This window comes from Chrysemys picta, chromosome 2, assembly GCF_011386835.1.
Source record: "Chrysemys picta bellii isolate R12L10 chromosome 2, ASM1138683v2, whole genome shotgun sequence".
NCBI classification, from domain to species: Eukaryota; Metazoa; Chordata; order Testudines; family Emydidae; genus Chrysemys; species Chrysemys picta.
In genome coordinates this window covers 216,417,323-216,434,491 of record NC_088792.1, presented here as the reverse complement: position 1 = coordinate 216,434,491, position 17,169 = coordinate 216,417,323, and the positions used below count along the sequence as shown (strand labels likewise).

Sequence of the window (17,169 nt, the reverse complement as noted above, 5' to 3'; positions counted from 1 at the left end):
AAAGGAACAGGTGTAAGCAGAGTTTGTGAGCTACGCCAGGTATATTCCCATGCTCATGGCTCCATGGAGGAGTGGCCAGCTAATATTGCTGGTGGGCTGTGGAGCCAAAGTGGAATATTGGCTGGCCCATCAGGGTTCCTCACCTTCCTGGGGTGGCAGCAGGTCCTGCCACTTAGTGTCGGGGTGGGACACAAAAGCGAGGAAATGGATGGTCTGAACCATGATAATGTACAGATATTCTCCGGGCTGGGTTTCGAGGTAGACCAGCTGGATATTGTGCAGCCAGCTCAGGTGGCATGTTAGGAGCAGCTGAGGAAAGAAGCGGGAGGCAAGACTGCCCTCACCTCCTGGAGCACACAACGGGGCAGAGCACTGTGGCGTCTACCCAGTACCTCTGGTCATAGTCCAGGAGGTCTCTGAGTCTGGTAGTACCAGCCAGGATCAACCTCTGGAGCAACAAGGGGGACACCACCACCTGCACATGTAGGGATTCTACGAGGAGGTTCATGTAGTCAGCGGCTGCTATGGACCTGGTCACTGAAACTACCTTCCAGGTCCTGAAGAGGTCCTGGTAAAAGAACAGCAGCTCAGAGGGGTTTGGGGAAGACTTCTTGGATGGAGATAAAAGAGCTACTGGTTGTATTGTAGGCAGTGGAAGAAGGCATGTGCTAGCATGCTGCATGCCGGACTATCTGCATTGTAAACGAATCTCTGCAGAGCATGAAGGTGGAAGGCATAAACCGGTCCCCATCCTGCCTCCCATGGGGGCGGCTCAGGACATTCTCAGAGACCAAGCGCAATCGTGGCCAGAAAAATTCCAGGATCTTCTTCTGGAGGCTGTCCAGGGTCCCCAGGATGGGCTCAGGGTGTTGAACAGTGCCACAGCATGGACAGGACCAGCTGGTTGACACCAATGTCCTGCCCCAAAAGGAAGGGTACCGGAGCAGCCCCATCCACTTCTGCAACCAGTCAGACACCCCGGCCTCTAGATTGATGCAATTCTCCAGAAATCAGTGGCAGAAAGGTACATGCCCAGATAAAGCAGTAGACCTGCACTCCCATTGGATTGCACGGATCTCAGGTGGGAGGGAGTCTGCCTGCCAACTGACCTCACATCAGGCAAGAGCTCTTGACTCAGTTGACCGCAGTGGAGAAGGCCATCAAATAGAGGGCTTGGCAAGCCTCTGTCTGCACCAGGTCTCTCAGGTCCTGGGCCACAAAGAACATGTCATCAGCATACACCAGCAGGACCATCCACAAGTACGGTTCCTGAATCACCAGCTCTCCTCTTGTGGAGGAGACAAAGGAAGGGCTCGATAGCGATGATATAGGCCTGTCCAGACAATGGGCAGCCCTGACGAACCCTTTGACTGAAGGTGATAGGTTTGGTCAAGGCCCAGGTGAGCTTGACCACTCCACAAAGGCGTACAGCACCTGAAGAAACCCTGAAGCCAAAAGCCCACAGGGTGCCCATGAGATACCTGTAATCCATCCAGTCAAACACCTTCTCCTGCTGCAGGGACAGGAGGGTGAATGACAGACCATCCCTACATGCTAGATGGACCAGATAGATGTTATCGAATATGGTCTGGCCCTGGATGGTGTGGTCTCACCAGGATGGATCACATCCACCAGCACAGGCTGCAGTGAGATGGCTTTTGCTACAACTTTGTCGTCCATACTGAAGGGCAAAACGGGGCACCAATTCTTTAGGTCGCAGAGGTCCCCGTTTTTAGGCAGCAGGGCAAGCATTGCCCACCTGAGTGACAAGGGGAGAACCCTGCTCCCCATGCCTCATCTCACAGCGACACGGTCTGGGCTAAGGACAGCATGCACAGTCAAACTCCATGATCAGCCCTTCGATGCCCCGAGATTTGTTGGTGGGCATCAGACAGAGGGCTTCCAAGAACTCAGCCAGAGTGAGGGGTTGCTCTAACCTTTCCTGGTCGCCCTCGCTGACTGTAATGAGTTTGTCCCACAGGAATCATTGTCAGTCGGATCCAGGGAGAAGAGGCTGGCATAGAAGGCCCTGGCCCTTCCCTGCATCTCCACCAGATCTATGAGAGGGGTGCTGTCCTCCACAAGGAGACAGGTAATACACTTTTTGGCACTCCTATTTTTCTCTGGGTGTAGAAGAATGAGGGGCTGCAATCAATCTCCCAAAGGAGCTGGATGCGGGATCGAATGAAGGTTCCCTGGGCCTGATGGTGATAGAGAACCCAGAACATGTTCCAATTCTCCTGACACTCTGCAGAGGGATGGATCCCCAGGGCAAGATGCCAGTCACCTTTCCAGCTCCAAAATCTCCTGCTCCAACTGGTCTAATGTTGCATCCTTCCTCCGGCTGTGACCCTGGGCCCAAAGTGGTGGGAAAAGGGAAAAGGGAAAAGGTTTCAGAATGGAGAAGTAAGCAATAGTAAATCCCTTGTATATTTCTGAAAGCCTGGTCATGTTTCCAAGACTCTACTGCCTTAGCCATGATGGCTTTCTTCAGGGAAAGAGGAAGAAGACAGCTGTAATATGTCTGACCTTATTCCATCCAGCAACTTCACTAGCGTTGAGTAAAGTACAGTGTTTCCTTTGAAAAGAAGTGGGTGTTTTAGAATGATTTTTTCTGGAAGTCTCTGTTTGTACCACAGTTCCCTCAGACCCTCCCTACCCATCCTGATTCCCGTAATGAGGAACTACTCTCCTTGACAAAGACAAGCACATTATTTTTATCCAGGTTCCTCAACATTATTATGAGAGAGAGCTTTTGCCATGTATTGGTAAGGAAGGGAACTGTGCCTGATATATTTCACTGGGACTGAAGTATGGAGTAGAAAAGCAGATGTGTGTGGACTGCCAGAGGAATCACTGACTGATTCTTGTGCAGTTTGGGTTCGGGGAACTGAGACCAGATAAGACAAAGCAGGTATAACTGATACTGTGCCAAATCCTGAGCATTGCTGAGCACTTGCAACTCCCATTGCAGTTAGTGGGCAGTCTCTCAAAGGAAATTATAGGGGCTTTGTACCTCTCAGAATTTGTGCCTAGTGCTTTTGTTTTTTGTGCACTACGTTTGATTTCTCTCCTTTCAAACTGAACATGAGGAACAAACAGAAGTGAACTGCTTGGGAAGAAACTGGCTATGTCTTTTTTGTGTTGCATTTCACCTCTTTGTTTTTGCTTGGCTGCAAAAGGAAAAGCTTAAGTATAATTTAAATGATTTTCTGAGAGGGGGGTGGGAGGGAGCTGAGAACAATGTGCACCATCTAGTGGCTTAGTATGGAACTGCAATTTATGAAGAATGGTAAGAAAGGAATGCGACAACAGGCTACTGCAACTATCACAATTAATTTGACAGACTTTGGAGTTCCTACAGCATTTATGTGACTGATCAAGAAACACCAAAATAGATGCAGTATGTGACCACAAACATGGATACAGAGATCACTAGCTATCTATCAAAATTAAAGACACATGAAATTAATTCCATTATTAGTAAAACTTATTCTGTTGTCATTTATAAATACATTATAATGAGCACTGTAATTAAGGTTGTAAACGCACTTCCATTCTCAACTCTTACTTTCATTCATTGACAGTTGGGGCTGCATAAATTTGTGGCCTTTTTTGTGAAATTTTCCAGATTTGTTTCATTCACTTACATGCCCTGAAATTTTAAGTTTTCATGAAATTTCTCAAAAATGTTAATTGGCTTTGAAAACATGTCAGATTATTTCAGTGTTGCATGTTGCTATAATGAAAACAGATTTGCTCAGATGTAGGTATGCTTTGGTATCAACAGTTTGCTAAAACAGGACTCAGTTTTGAACTTGAATTCACAATGAATTGTGAAAGTGTTCATATTTTGCATATGTTGAATATCTTTGAAAACAGTTCACACAACTATACTCGTAACTGTCTCAAAGGACAACGTTGTTTTTCACTTTGTGGGACTAAATTTGTTTAACATCTTTACTGTAACTGAAAAACTGCTCAAGTGCTAGCTGTTGAAGTTACCAGTTTGTGCATAAATATAACAGATAACTTTGCGTTACTGTTACTAATTTTGGGGAGATCCTGTGCATGCTCAACAGTTGGGTGAACCACCATGGACATTGATTTCCATAAATTTAGCTCTTTATTCTGCATGTGAGTTATCTATGAACAGACATTAATGTTTATGAATGTGTTCATTATTTAAAATTATTCATGAATGATTTTATATGGACGTATGTCAGCCTGTGTATTGCTGAGAAACTGTTTGCCGCCACTCTTTCTTCGAGTAATAACTATATGTAGTTTGATACTTACACTGTGTGATTGCTCACTTAAGGAACATGGCACTGTTTGTTTCCTGACTGGATGAGTCCCAAACACACAAAGAGTTTTCAAGATGGTAGTGCAAAACTTCTGGCACGAATGCTCATGTGAATACATATTTGCCTGAGTGTTTGTGACACTTTCTCATACCATAATTCACAAAAAGCAAATAAAAGGGGGATGCAAATATTGTCAAAACAGATTTGTGTTTTTTATTCAAACAAATGTCCTCAAATTACCCCTATGTGTAGATCAACTCAGTAAGTAATTCAGGCAGGTTTTGCATAACTCAGCTATTGTGCTGAACATGTCAAATTTCTTTCCCCAAAGCTTGAGGAAGCGCCTATGGGACAGTCCATTTCCCTACCCAGTGAGTGCCTTTCTAGGATGGGTACTAAGAGAACTGCCACCTGTCCCACTTCCTCCCTCTGGTGTTTCTTTCTGGGAAACTTAATTTTGCATTCCCTAGCTTATGTGTGAGTAAGGCCAGGTCTACACTACAGACCCATGTCGGTATAACTGTATCGCTCAGGGGTGTGAAAAATCCACACCCCTGAATGATGTAGTTGTACCAACCTTAACCCACCGTGTAGGTAGTGCTATGTCCACAGGGGAGCTTCTCCCATCCACATAGCTATCATCTTCACTTAAGTGCTTCACTTAAGTGCCGATGCAGCATTTTTAGTGTAGACCTGCCCTAAAGTCTCACTCTGAACACTGAATTCCATAAGAGTTTGCACGGTAGCTAGCACATTTTCAAAATTCGCTTTTATTGTCCATTTTGTGTGGGAACAAACTGCTGGGCCAGATTCACTCAGCCAGGCACAGAGAGATGCCATGTACAAGAGCCCTGGTAGCGGTTATTTGCAGCACTACCACTCCTCTAAGGAATTCTAGGGGAGGAAGTTTCAAGCTCTGTGTAAGGTGCTGGCTTGTGCCTAGTCCACAAAGGACCCACTGCCACATCCAGAGTCTCTTTCCAGGCACAGTTTTATTTTCCAAACATAGGGAAAACATAAAAATAGTTCCTTAGCTCACCCTGCTCTACAGCTCCAAGGAGATTTTCCCCTTTGCCTTTCTGAGTCCCTCCTGCTTCAGGGCCTACTGCAGGATTCTTCTTGGCTCTTCTAACTGGCCATCACCTCCCAGGGCTCTTGAAGGCACTTTTTCCCCTCAGGTTCCCCACTGCCTCCCCTCCCAGGGGACTCTGGCAGCCCCCCTAGGCAACTTACTGCTACTAATGCTTCTGGCCCCCTTCCTTACTGATAGCCTGGCTTTTTATAGGAAACATCTGTCCTCTTCCTCAGATGTGCCAGATTAATTAATAGGTCTGGCTGGCCCTAGGCCCGTGGTCTTTAACAGGGCAGACCATCCTTTTACATGCCATGGTATCTCTAGGAGCCCCAACTGTAAAAGCTGCAGTAGAGATGTGATAAATCAGTGAATCACCTGGATGCCTTGGCCACAGCATCTTCTCAGCCAGCACCGCTCCCTTTGGGGACTGTGTTGACTGCATGTGGGCTGCCCACAAGAGAAAACTTGTGGCCATCTTGTGCCACTGAAATTTGCCTTGATGGACTTTCCACTGTCAGGGACCCTCACAACTCAAACAATACTTAGGCAATATAGGCACATCGGAGTAACTATGTCAGTAAATGCACATCCATGGGCCCACTCAGTGTTCTTGATCACACTGGGAGTTTTGGACACTCAGAAATTGCATCAGGCTTCCTTCCATGGTGTACCTTTACTGGGGGAGAAAGTAAGCCATCACTGGGCTTCTTCCTTTCCCCTCTGCTGTGATTCTGCTGCTGGTGGAGTAGAGCCCTGCTGGAAGATTCCCTTTTATTAAAAATACTACAGTATTCAGCAGTAATAGTCCAAAACTTCATAGCAACACAATTATAAAAGTTGTATTTTGGAACATAACTGAAGAATACTGTAATATATCTTTATAAGGACCACTCTCAAAATATGCTTTCACTATATGATGGAGTTCTGGCACCTGCCATCCCCATGAAGATCCTGCTTAGTGCAAAAGTCCCATTTTTGGCCTCTCCTAGAAAGATTTCAGTGCTGATGGGAGAAATAGCAGCACTGGGGTCGTCTGGAAAAAACTTGTTACTAGGAGCCAGGAGGTAAGTAGAGATCAGGGTTTGAAGCTACAGGATTGAAAGTTAAGCAAATGAAAGACAAAGCCTTGTGGGAAACGGGGACTCAATGAAAGAAGACTGTTAGATAAGCCTTTGGGTGGAAACTTTTTAATCACTGTGGGGCTGGGAGAGTATCTGATAGGGATCTGAGATTGCTGGGAAGCCACAAGATAGAGTTTGTGGTTGGTTTTGTGTCGGAAAGGTTTGCTTCAGGGAACAGCATGGTGATCATTGAAGTCAGTGAATCTTATTCTCAGGCAGAGATGGAGTCAAGAACAGACACAGAAAAGAGATCTACTGAGAGCAAGCAATTGGGCATCAATTGCTTGTCATGGGTGTGTGGGGGGGTCTTCTTTTGATTCAGTGCCACTAGAAGAGGGAATGTTTGTCCTCAAATAGCTATCTTTAAGGATCCAGCAGCCTCTCATGGGATGGCACGGTATTTCTTTCTGGAGCTCTGGTGGTTTTGCTGTGGCTTCATCTCGTCAGGGTCCATTCATCATTTCTTCTGTGATGAGATTTTATTGTGCAAAATGTCGCGCATGAGTGTTTCATCATAAGACTATTAGTTGTGACGAGATGTCATCCCTAGTAATATATGTTGGGCTCTAATTTAGAGATCATAAATCCAGGCCTGAGTGTGTATACAGTATATGCTATTGGGGACAAAACATCACTGATGTAATATTGCATAGTTCACTGTTGTGGACAAAATGTTGCCTGATGAACTGTCGGCCTCTAGCTGGTGTGGACTCAGTAAAGAGATTTTGGCAGTGACACCAGGTGGCGTGTGTAAGTAAAGAAAAACAACATGAGAAAATATTCATGGGTCCCAAAAGAGTCACTATTAACATTCCCATAATAATGTACATTAAATCTCACTACTGTACTTCATAACAATAAGATTGGCACATTTCTGTAGACTTTGCATCTCAGAAAATGTAGTGGCAGTTTGGCTGCATTGAACAAAATCTCTTTAAGGAGTGCAAAGAGAAGTCCACGGGTGCTTTCTGAGCAGTACACGACTACAATAACGTCAGCATGTAGATGCACGGAGCCAGTAAGTACTAGAATGTAAACTCAGCATCGTCCTGCTGTATCTGGGCACTGCAGATGTAAGTCCAGGTGAATAACTTAATTTTATTATTTATGTAGGGCCCAAAAGTATGCTAGGACCTTTACAAATATATGGGTAAAACGGACAGCACAAGGCTTAACACCACTTAAGTTTCCACTAACGCTTTCTGCACAGGGGTAAATTTCACCCATGTAACAAGACAGGTCTCTGCCCTGAAGAACTCACATTCAAAACACTTTAAAGTACTTGATTTCGGTGGGAGTTATAGGTGCTTGATACCTTTGAAAATCAAATCGCCTGTCTAGGTGCTTAAATTGGATTTAGGTATTTATTTTAGACATGCACTTTTGAAAAATTTAACCAGTGGAGATTTTTTTAAACTGAGAACCATGCTGGACAAATCTTGCTAGTATTATTCCAAAAAGAGAAACAAAATAATTAACAACCGTTAGTAACTTACTTTTAAATGCTGACTGTTGTTTATATTTTCATTAAAATAGAGTATGTTACTAAATAGAAAACATATATAATATGCGTTGGGTGACTCCTATGACTTTTATTTGCCCAGATGCCACCTACTTGATATTCAGTTTAGATTGAATTGAGGGGACGTGTTGAGAGGTGAAGTTATGTTGGTTACTTCCAACCTCAATTGAATGAGGACCTCTACCCCAATGTAGATTTAATAGCGTGTGTCCATCTTGTGTGTGAATGTTATAATGGAGTTAAGACAGGGCTGGTGATGATGTAGAGGTCACCAAGTAGCAGAGGGACTCCTGAGTCATTAGCTGAGCTGATAGAGTTATTCCCCGCTATGTTGCTGGAGTCTGCTCAGTGGGTGACTTCAACATCTGTGGGAATAGGGACTTGTCTTAATCAATTTAGGACCTGGTGTGATAGTATTGGACTGTCCCAAGTGGTTTCTGGCTCAGCTCATCCACACTCTATATGGGAGCTGCTCTAATATTGGAAAAACAGAGTTCACAAATATTTGCTCAAATTTGAAATAGCTGATCAGTTCGACCACACCTACATGAGAACGAAGGTCTTTGTTATTCACTGTTTGTCATTCATTATTCTCCTGGTTGAAGTTTCATTCATCTGATGATGATCAGAAAATACCAAAGGGTGAAATCCTTGCTCCATTGAAGTCAATGGAAAAACTCTCATTGACTTCAGACTTCATTGGGGCTAGAATTTCACACCAGGAGCTTTACATGATCAGTCATGCACCACAAATAATAAATAGTTAACATTCAAAGTCAACAGTTCACCAAAAACTCCTAGGTTGGCATTTATTTTTATAAACTCTTTGTTGAATAAAAACAAATAGCAAATAAATTAGTAAAAACCGTCTTTATGTAAATAATTTGTGAACAGAAGAAAAGGTTAACCATATCTGGTAATTTATTCACAACAAATAATTCAACCAGCTGTACTCTGGATCTTGTTTTGGGGGTAGATTTGGAGGTCAGGGGGATGAGATAACCACAGTCCCGTGCGGTTTTGAGTTTGCAGGTCCCTGATCTGTTGGACTAAAGGACCTACTTTATTGGTCTGCTTCCCCAAGGCTGATGGAACTATCTGGATTCAGGTTACACAGGAAATGAATATTGTCCAGCCCAGAGACCACAATATTGATGTCCTAAAAGGCATTATCCTCTCCTTTTGTCCTCTCTTATTGACAGAGTGACCATTAAAATACTTTCTTGCCCTGCTTCATCTTCACAGGTTATGATGGTATACTGATGACCTACAACAGATGACAAGCGTGACTGAGGCATATAGAGTTTTGAAATGCTATGTTGTGGCTGTGCTGTAGGTGAAGAAAGGTTTCTTTACCTCCCTCACAGCACCTGAAAAATCCCAATCAGATAAACTGTTCTAGGCATGAAAAAGCTACGTATCTAATTTGTTTACATCAAAGACCAGAGTCAGGTATAGTTTCTGAGGGGATTTTTGGCAGATAAGATTGCTCAGATTCAGGCTGTGCTGTCTGAGCTCTTGGTAGCCGAGGGGTAAAAGCAAGGGAGGCATGTGCATGTGTGTGTGTGTGTGTATGTGTGTGTGTGTGTGTGTGTCTGTCACAGCTCTCCTCCTTTGGTGGAAGCAGGAAGAAAGATCCCCATTGTAGTCCCCACGACGTGGAGCATGCCACTCGTGTTCTTTCGACCTGCTCATTGGTTGGTGCTGAAATGAGGACAAGCCAGCCAGGGGAATCTGGAGTGGGAGGAGCAAGAGGAGTTTTTGCATAGCTGAGTAGTTTTTAGGGCCCATCAGAGATTGTGCCTGGGATGAGAGAGAGTTGGCTGAGACTTAATATGACAAAACTGAATTGGGGGAGCAGTGCAAAGCATGGCCAGCTGTGTACCAGGGGAGTATGCCCGTGTGACACAGGTTCACAGACTGCGTGTACTGTTGGATCCCCACTGCTTCTGGATAGCCATGTAGCAGCATTGGCCAAGAAGTGCTTTTTTTCCCCCTATTAGTCCTTAGCTATAAGGTTGTAGCATTTGTTTTTGGATGTAGGCATCGCTACAGTTATCTATGCCGTTTGTCATCTCAAATATGGCCTACTCTAATGAGTTCTGCAGGGGACACATTACTACATGTGTATATTACTGGAATGTCTTCTACATGGGACTATAGCAGAAGAGTATTCAGGAGCATCAGCTCAAGCAGAATGCAGCAGATCATTTGTTAGTGAGGTGTTTCGCAGGCAGCTCATTCCACAATTATTTCCACTGATTTCCGGGTCATTTTCTGTTATAATTCAAGATATTGGTTTTGACCTAAAAAGCTCTAAAAAGTTTGGTACCTAACTACCTGAGAAGTTGCCATTCACCCTTCAGGCGAGCTGAGCCTCCTGGGTTCCATTTTTGGTCCAATGGAACCTGAGTTGATAGATCTTAGGCTCCAAGAGCTTTGAAGAGAGGGAGGATTGGAAGAGGTGATGTCCGCTTATTTTATCTAATCTGTATCTGTCTGTCCGTCTAGGGTATTTAAGGCATTTATCACCTCGGGATCTAAGCACATTCCTCAAATAACCAAGGCCCTTCCTCTTTTTTTACTTAGTGGTCTTTCCCCCTTTCTTTTAACTCTACTAGTTCGTTTAATAAAGTTGAGAATTCTTGCACAGGGCTTTATAAACATGTGTTATTAGATTTTAAATCTGTTTTGAAAGTGCCTCTATCCTACTCCTTCCTAGTAAAGTGACCTTTTTAAATGGAGGGAAGTGGGTTTAGATGACAGTCATGATAAATGCGGTCATGTTCACTCAATAAAATAAGGCCCAGTGCATTTGAGGATAAATCAGTGAAATGTACAGCCCCACCTGTCTGTCTCCATCATTCATTTCCACTGTCACTTTCACAGTGGCTGATGGATCACAGTTGCTGTAAAATTAGACAGCCTTTAATCTCATTTCATCCTGATTAGCTTCTCTTTACCCTTTCCCTCTAACTCACTGACTGACACGCTAAAAACTCACACTGGGCTGTGTTTGAGCATGGCATACAAACTTCTCTTCAAATACCTTTTTCGTGGGGCAGGCAGGTGTTCACCTGAGTTGAAATCTAAAAATGAGAGGCTGAGATTCATGTCATTAAAATAAATCAGCAGCCAAAGGGACAGATAGAAAATTAATGAGAGTGTTGGTCTATATGGCCAGACCATGTGATGGGCCAAATTCTGCCCCAGTTACACCCTTGTAACATGAATGGCATCAATAGATTCCACCAACGCTATTGGAGCCTGAATTTAGCTTTTGGTTTGTCCCACCCATATGTTTTGATTATACAGTATGAAAAGTTAGGCTGTGTGCAAAACTAAGACACCTGGTTTTTTAAAGTTACATTTTAGAACTAGAGGTTTTTTTCTCTTTTAAAGGGCATTTTTAGAGCTATAAAATTTGCGCATTCTCATAGTTTTCATTCATAACTAATTCAGAATTATGAAGGACACTGAAAATGCTTAATGTTAAAAATGTAGCTTTGGGGATATTGCAATTTCAGGGCAAGAAGGTCCTCTCAGATACTAACTGATATTCTGCCTCCTTCAGAGCTTGCAGAGCACAATATCAGAGTCGAGATTCATGTAGCCCTGAGCACAAAATGTTGCTTATAATGTTACAGGAAACTAAGCAAAGCTAGTGTAGACTCGTGTCATAGTCACCTCTTCTCTTAAGGCCCAATCCTGCAGCCCTTACTTAGGTAAACTTCCCATTAACTTTATTAGGAGTTCTACCTGAGCAACAACTAAAGGTTTGGGCTATTAAAGTCCAATCCTGCACCAATTAAGTCAGTGAGAATTTTGCCATTTAGTTCAGTGGGAGCAAGATTAAGCCCTTAGTTTTCAAGGTTTAGTTGTCCTCACAAGCATGGGACTCTTGGATACATGATCATTTATGTGCATGGCAGTTGCTGAAAAACTTAATATAATTTCTTCCTCTATTGACCCTCTCTGTTTGTACCAATGTGGGGGAGTAAACAAAGTAATGCAAACACAAAGGGTAACAAATATTTGTGGATCATGTATTGTGTTCATTTTGTTTTTTGGTAAATGCAAGATCTTTCAGGAATTGACTAAAGGAGAACAAGAGAGAACTTGGTTGTGGAAACAAGTCATTAGTTTGATCCTAATTTTACAAACTAACAGAGTATCTGTGTAGGTATTAGTTGGTGGCTCTGCTTGCTGGGTCTGGAGAGTCCCTTTTGGCATGTAGAGAAAGAAATACTATTGTCCTATGGAATACAATCTCATCTTGCAACCCAAGCTACATGAAAAATGGCTAAGGTCCAGTTTATAAGATAAGGTTTACAAAATGGGGAAAGTGACTGAGATTTAAAGCATGGGGAAAATATTTTGCATTTGGGAGAAACACTGTGCATTGACTAATAAGATATCAAAACCTCTGGTGTTTAAATTCGTTCAGCATGCTAGCAACCTGTATATAGTAAAAATCCCTATAGAGTGTCTAGTCCCAGTTACTTCATGGTTGTATAAAATTTACCAGTAGCAAATAACCTTCATTAATGCATTTCCACTAAACCAGGCTGCGTAATTTAAGAATTGCTTCACTTATATGGCTTGTAAGAGCACAGACTATGAAAATAATATTCGACCTTTACTAAAAACTAAAAATGCACCTTGCTTATTCATCATTGCCTTGCAAAAACTTCAGTAAGAAGCTTAAATGAGCCCACTTGATCTTTAAGAAAATGTGTCCTAAATAACAAAGCTATGCATATTTCTTATTATTATTATTTGCATATGCTATACTGCACAACTGCATTCTGAGAAAAATAAAAGATAATAAAACAAATGAAATGAGAGATATATCACCCAAAATAATCCAAGTGTGAGATAGGCTGCTTTTTTTTTTTTTTTTTTTTTTTTTTTTTTTTGGCAAAAGAGCACAAAGTAAGAGCTGGCCCTGAGTCATATTGATTTCCCACTGCAGTGGTTTCCTAAGTGCTCTGTTGATCCGTGTCAAGCAATAAGTTCCCTGCCTGTACATGCACATCACCTCCCCATTTGTCCTCACCTAGATTTAAGGTGCCCATATGATGAGCTGAACAAGGACATCATTTTTCCTACTGGTGTCACTGGGCCAAAACTACTGCATGTGGTACAATAACTAATACCATGTTAGTTTACATTTACCTTATGATATTACAATAGAGCTGTATAACACAGATCAGTATATATTATGGTATATAAGCAGTCTGTTTTTGTACCTTAGCTCTTGCTGTGGAAAATGGAAATGAAAAGAAAAATAGAGTCTGATGGTTTTAGCCAGGGCCTATAATAACAATCCGAAAAACACCTCCCAAAAAAGGATATTGCAGACCTAATATCACAGTTTTGATCTTTGTTAATGAAGGGCTTCCTGATTAGATGAATAGAAAATGTGTGGTTGTGCTGCTAATGACATTGTACAGGAAATTAAGCGTATACATTTGGAGAAAGCATTAAATCAGCAGGACCTTAATTTAAAAACTTAAAACTGTATGGAAATGCAGCTTGTTCATTGCTGTGTAATAGAAAGCTCCTGAACACACTGACTCTTGCTGTGGAAGCATTGCCAACAGAACAAAGCTGGGATGAGGTTTTTTTAATGTGTCCTAGAATTTTCTGTCTTATTTTCAGAGAAATATCAGACATCTTGGTCCATTTTCGTGTGTCTCTTATTTTTAGAATGCCCGTAGATGTCAGTCGGACAGGTGGGGGTAGTCTTAGTAACCGTAATTCATGTAACATGGATATTCTTCAGTAATTTGCAGGATACCCTTATGTGAAATCATTGTTAATCGATCGGATTTTGGCTGCTGCAAATTCACTGCACATACATATTTACAGCTATGCATTACCTACATATCCAGTTCCAGATTTTGTAGAGTCATGTTTTGTACCTTTTGCTATTTTTAAATAAACAGAGTGCTAAGATAGAGAATGATAAAGAATACTTTGTTTTATTTGCAGTTATGCCATATAATAGTGCCCATCACTGTGTTGTGGAAGTAGAAAATTTCTTGTTCGTTTTGGGAGGAGAAGACCAGTGGAACCCGAATGGTATGTACACAACATTAAAAGAGAGCATGCACAGATTCTAATATATCACATCAAGTGATGCAGTAGGCAGTGAATGATCCTGATTGAGTTATTGAACTGGTTAAGATCACTTATGTCCCAGCCAGTGACATAATAAATATCTGGAGCTTTAGTTTCTCCACTATTCCTCAGGTCCCATCCCTTGGGAAATGCCACAGGCATCAGAACAGACTCTTTCAAGTGAAGGCACCAGGCCGCAGCGGTTAAGAATTTTAACCCTCATTTCCAGTTTCCTTCCACTCATAATATAATAATGCTATTGCAGTAAATGAATGCTCTCTTTCCAATGTCTAACCAGACACTTGCAGCTAAAGTTGTTAATGTGTTAATTATCTAGAGTCTCAAGACTCTTAAACTGGTCCTTTTTCTAGTCTTGTACAAGAGTTTTCCATATAGATTATCTGCTGCTACCTTCTTTTGATTTGATTACTTCATAAATTTACTGCAAAGAGAAATTAAACAATTTAACAGGCTTCTGAGCAAAGCAAAAGGAGAACACTGTGCCTTGCAAAATTCACAAAATTGTCAAGACATTGTTAGAAAGCTTGCACATGAAGAACGAGTTGTAGTTGTAGCAGTCTGTGTAACAGAGATAATTATGACTGAGAAACCATAAAACAGCTTGCAGGTACACATTTTTACTTTAAAACACCAGAAGATCCAGCTGAAATTACATATACTGCATATATTTTATTGTGAATGCCCCATTTCAGCATCTGCACTAAACCAAATTATAGAAAATTGTTACATCTGTTCACTTCCTAAACTCTGAGACAAACAATCCAGTCTACTCTATAAGCATATTTCCGGTGCAGTTAAAAACATCACTAAATGTCTTGAGAGAAAAACCCTTCATCTCTGTTGTTGAATCTCCTATATTCTAAGCAGGAGCTTGTTGTACATGTTGTTTCATTATAATTATTATTAGTATTGTGGTAGTTCCAGGCTCCCCGGCTGTTTTTTGGTGCTCCATTGTGCTAGGCGCTGTACATACACATAGTAAGAAACAGACCCTACACCAAAGTGTTTACAGTTAAGTAGTCAAGACAGACTAAAAGGTTTGAGAAAGGAAGTATAAGTATTCACATTTTACAGATGAAGAAACTGGGTTTAAGTGATTTGAACAAGGTCCTACAGGAAGTCTGTGGCAGTGGCAGGAATTGAACCCAGCTTTCCTGACCAGATGGTCCACCAGTCCATCCTTCTTAATATCTTAAGTGCAAAGGTATCTAAATCAACTACTAGAGCCTGAAGTTCATTCTGTGAGTTGAAGACACTCCCCCTAGGAATAAAACAACTTCCATGTAAGAAATGAGCTCACAGGATCAAGTTTTTCAAACTCTGTAAATACCAGATAAACATGATGTGTGAACAGAATGGATCTGGGACAGGAGCACTACCTATATTGGTGATCACTATACACATATACCCCAATAAAGATGGATCTGATACATTACAAAAAATTGGACACGAATGTCATCCACTGTACATTGTCCACTTATTCCTGGACTTCTTCTATACTCTATTTAGACTAAATAAAGGATGTCATCACTACACACACTAGGCCCAATATCATTTACATTAAGGGCCTTTTATACAACTCTGGCAGTGTAAGGGGGGGGTTCAAAAGGGGTGTGAATGTAACTGACCTGTCAGAGCAGTGTAAATGGTGTGTAGTGTAAATGAGAATTCATTGTTCGTTTCTTTGTTTATGTGAATCAAAATTGGGCCTTCGTTGCTGCTTCTATGTTCATTGGATGGAGGTTCCCATTGGGATGGGAGAAACTAGGGGTAGGGGCAGTGGGTATGAGCCACCAAACTGGCAGACACTTGAGGAGCTCTGCTCCCAACCCCATACAACTTGGAACCTCTAGAGAGAGCACCTGAACCCTCCAGGACATATTTTGGATTCCTTCTCCATCCTGGCAGCCTGAGAGCCATTTTGTCATTTGTGGCCTCCTTTCATGGCTATGCAGTACCAGCCACAAACGGGACCCTGTGGGGGTGAATGCTGCCAAGAGCAGCACTGAATATTTGTGGGATCTGTAAGGGAGTACATTGCAGAATGCAGCTACTCCCTGGCAACACTCCTAGCACTGCCTCACAGAGCCCTGCCTCTGCAGAATTGAGGGAAGAAGTTTTTCTTGCAGGATTTGGGGGAGGGGGAACAAGCTACACCTCCCATTCACCTTGCACAGATTTGCCTAATCTGACTCCCGCTGTGCTCACTTCACTGGACAGGAACAGCAACCCCTTTATTTTCAAATGCAGTTCACAGTTTTACATAGTGAGAAGTACTTCCTAACATGCACTTCCAAGCTGACGGGCAAAGCGAACTGGTGTATGCAATTTTCTTTCAAACTGAATTCCAAGAATAGATTGGAGGATCCACATTAAAGCCTGTTGTGCTGGGCAGTTTGGAAACTCCTGTGCTAGCACCAATGCATAATGTGTTATGAAGTGTAGGACCACAAAATCAGAGGCGTGTAGAGTAACAACAGTTAAAAAGCTGTTATACCACCAAGGAGTTCTGAGGGCACAATAAACTCTGAGATCTTGGTTGGTAGTATCAATAGCAGCATTAGAACCATCCCAGAATTCAAGCTTGTATTCAGTACTTGCCCATGAACTGTTCTGTAAATGTACTTTTTATAATATAAATATATAAACAGATTTTTTAAAAAGACCTGGAGTTAACATGACGTGTGCCTGCTTACTACCAACCCAACTGCTTTTCTTGTATGTTGTATTTGTTGCCCTGAACCTTCATCTCTTCATTGTTTTTACAGATTGTAATCTCTTTGAGGAAGGGACCATGGTGAAATCCTGGCCTCACTGAAGTCAGTGGCAGAACGCCCATTGCCTTCAACAGGGCAGAATCTCACCCCCTCTTTTCAGATATATTTGTGTAGTACCCAGCAAAATGGGGCCTCAATCCTGATTTAGGGACATTCTGGATCTGGCAGAAAATACTGCACTTTTCAGCAGTCACCTACCACATCCCATCCTGTAAGCAAT

The 17,169-nt window shown here is 42.3% G+C and overlaps 1 protein-coding gene across 2 annotated transcripts in view; it reads left to right on the top strand.

The window, feature by feature from the left end:
- Positions 1-17,169, top strand: part of KLHL14 (kelch like family member 14) — a 78,081-nt gene that overhangs the window by 39,532 nt on the left and 21,380 nt on the right. For both annotated transcript variants that reach the window (XM_042857091.2, XM_005279969.4), the window contains exon 4: positions 14,023-14,112. In XM_042857091.2, the coding sequence (XP_042713025.1) occupies positions 14,023-14,112 (90 nt within the window). The remainder of the gene's footprint in view (positions 1-14,022; positions 14,113-17,169) is intronic.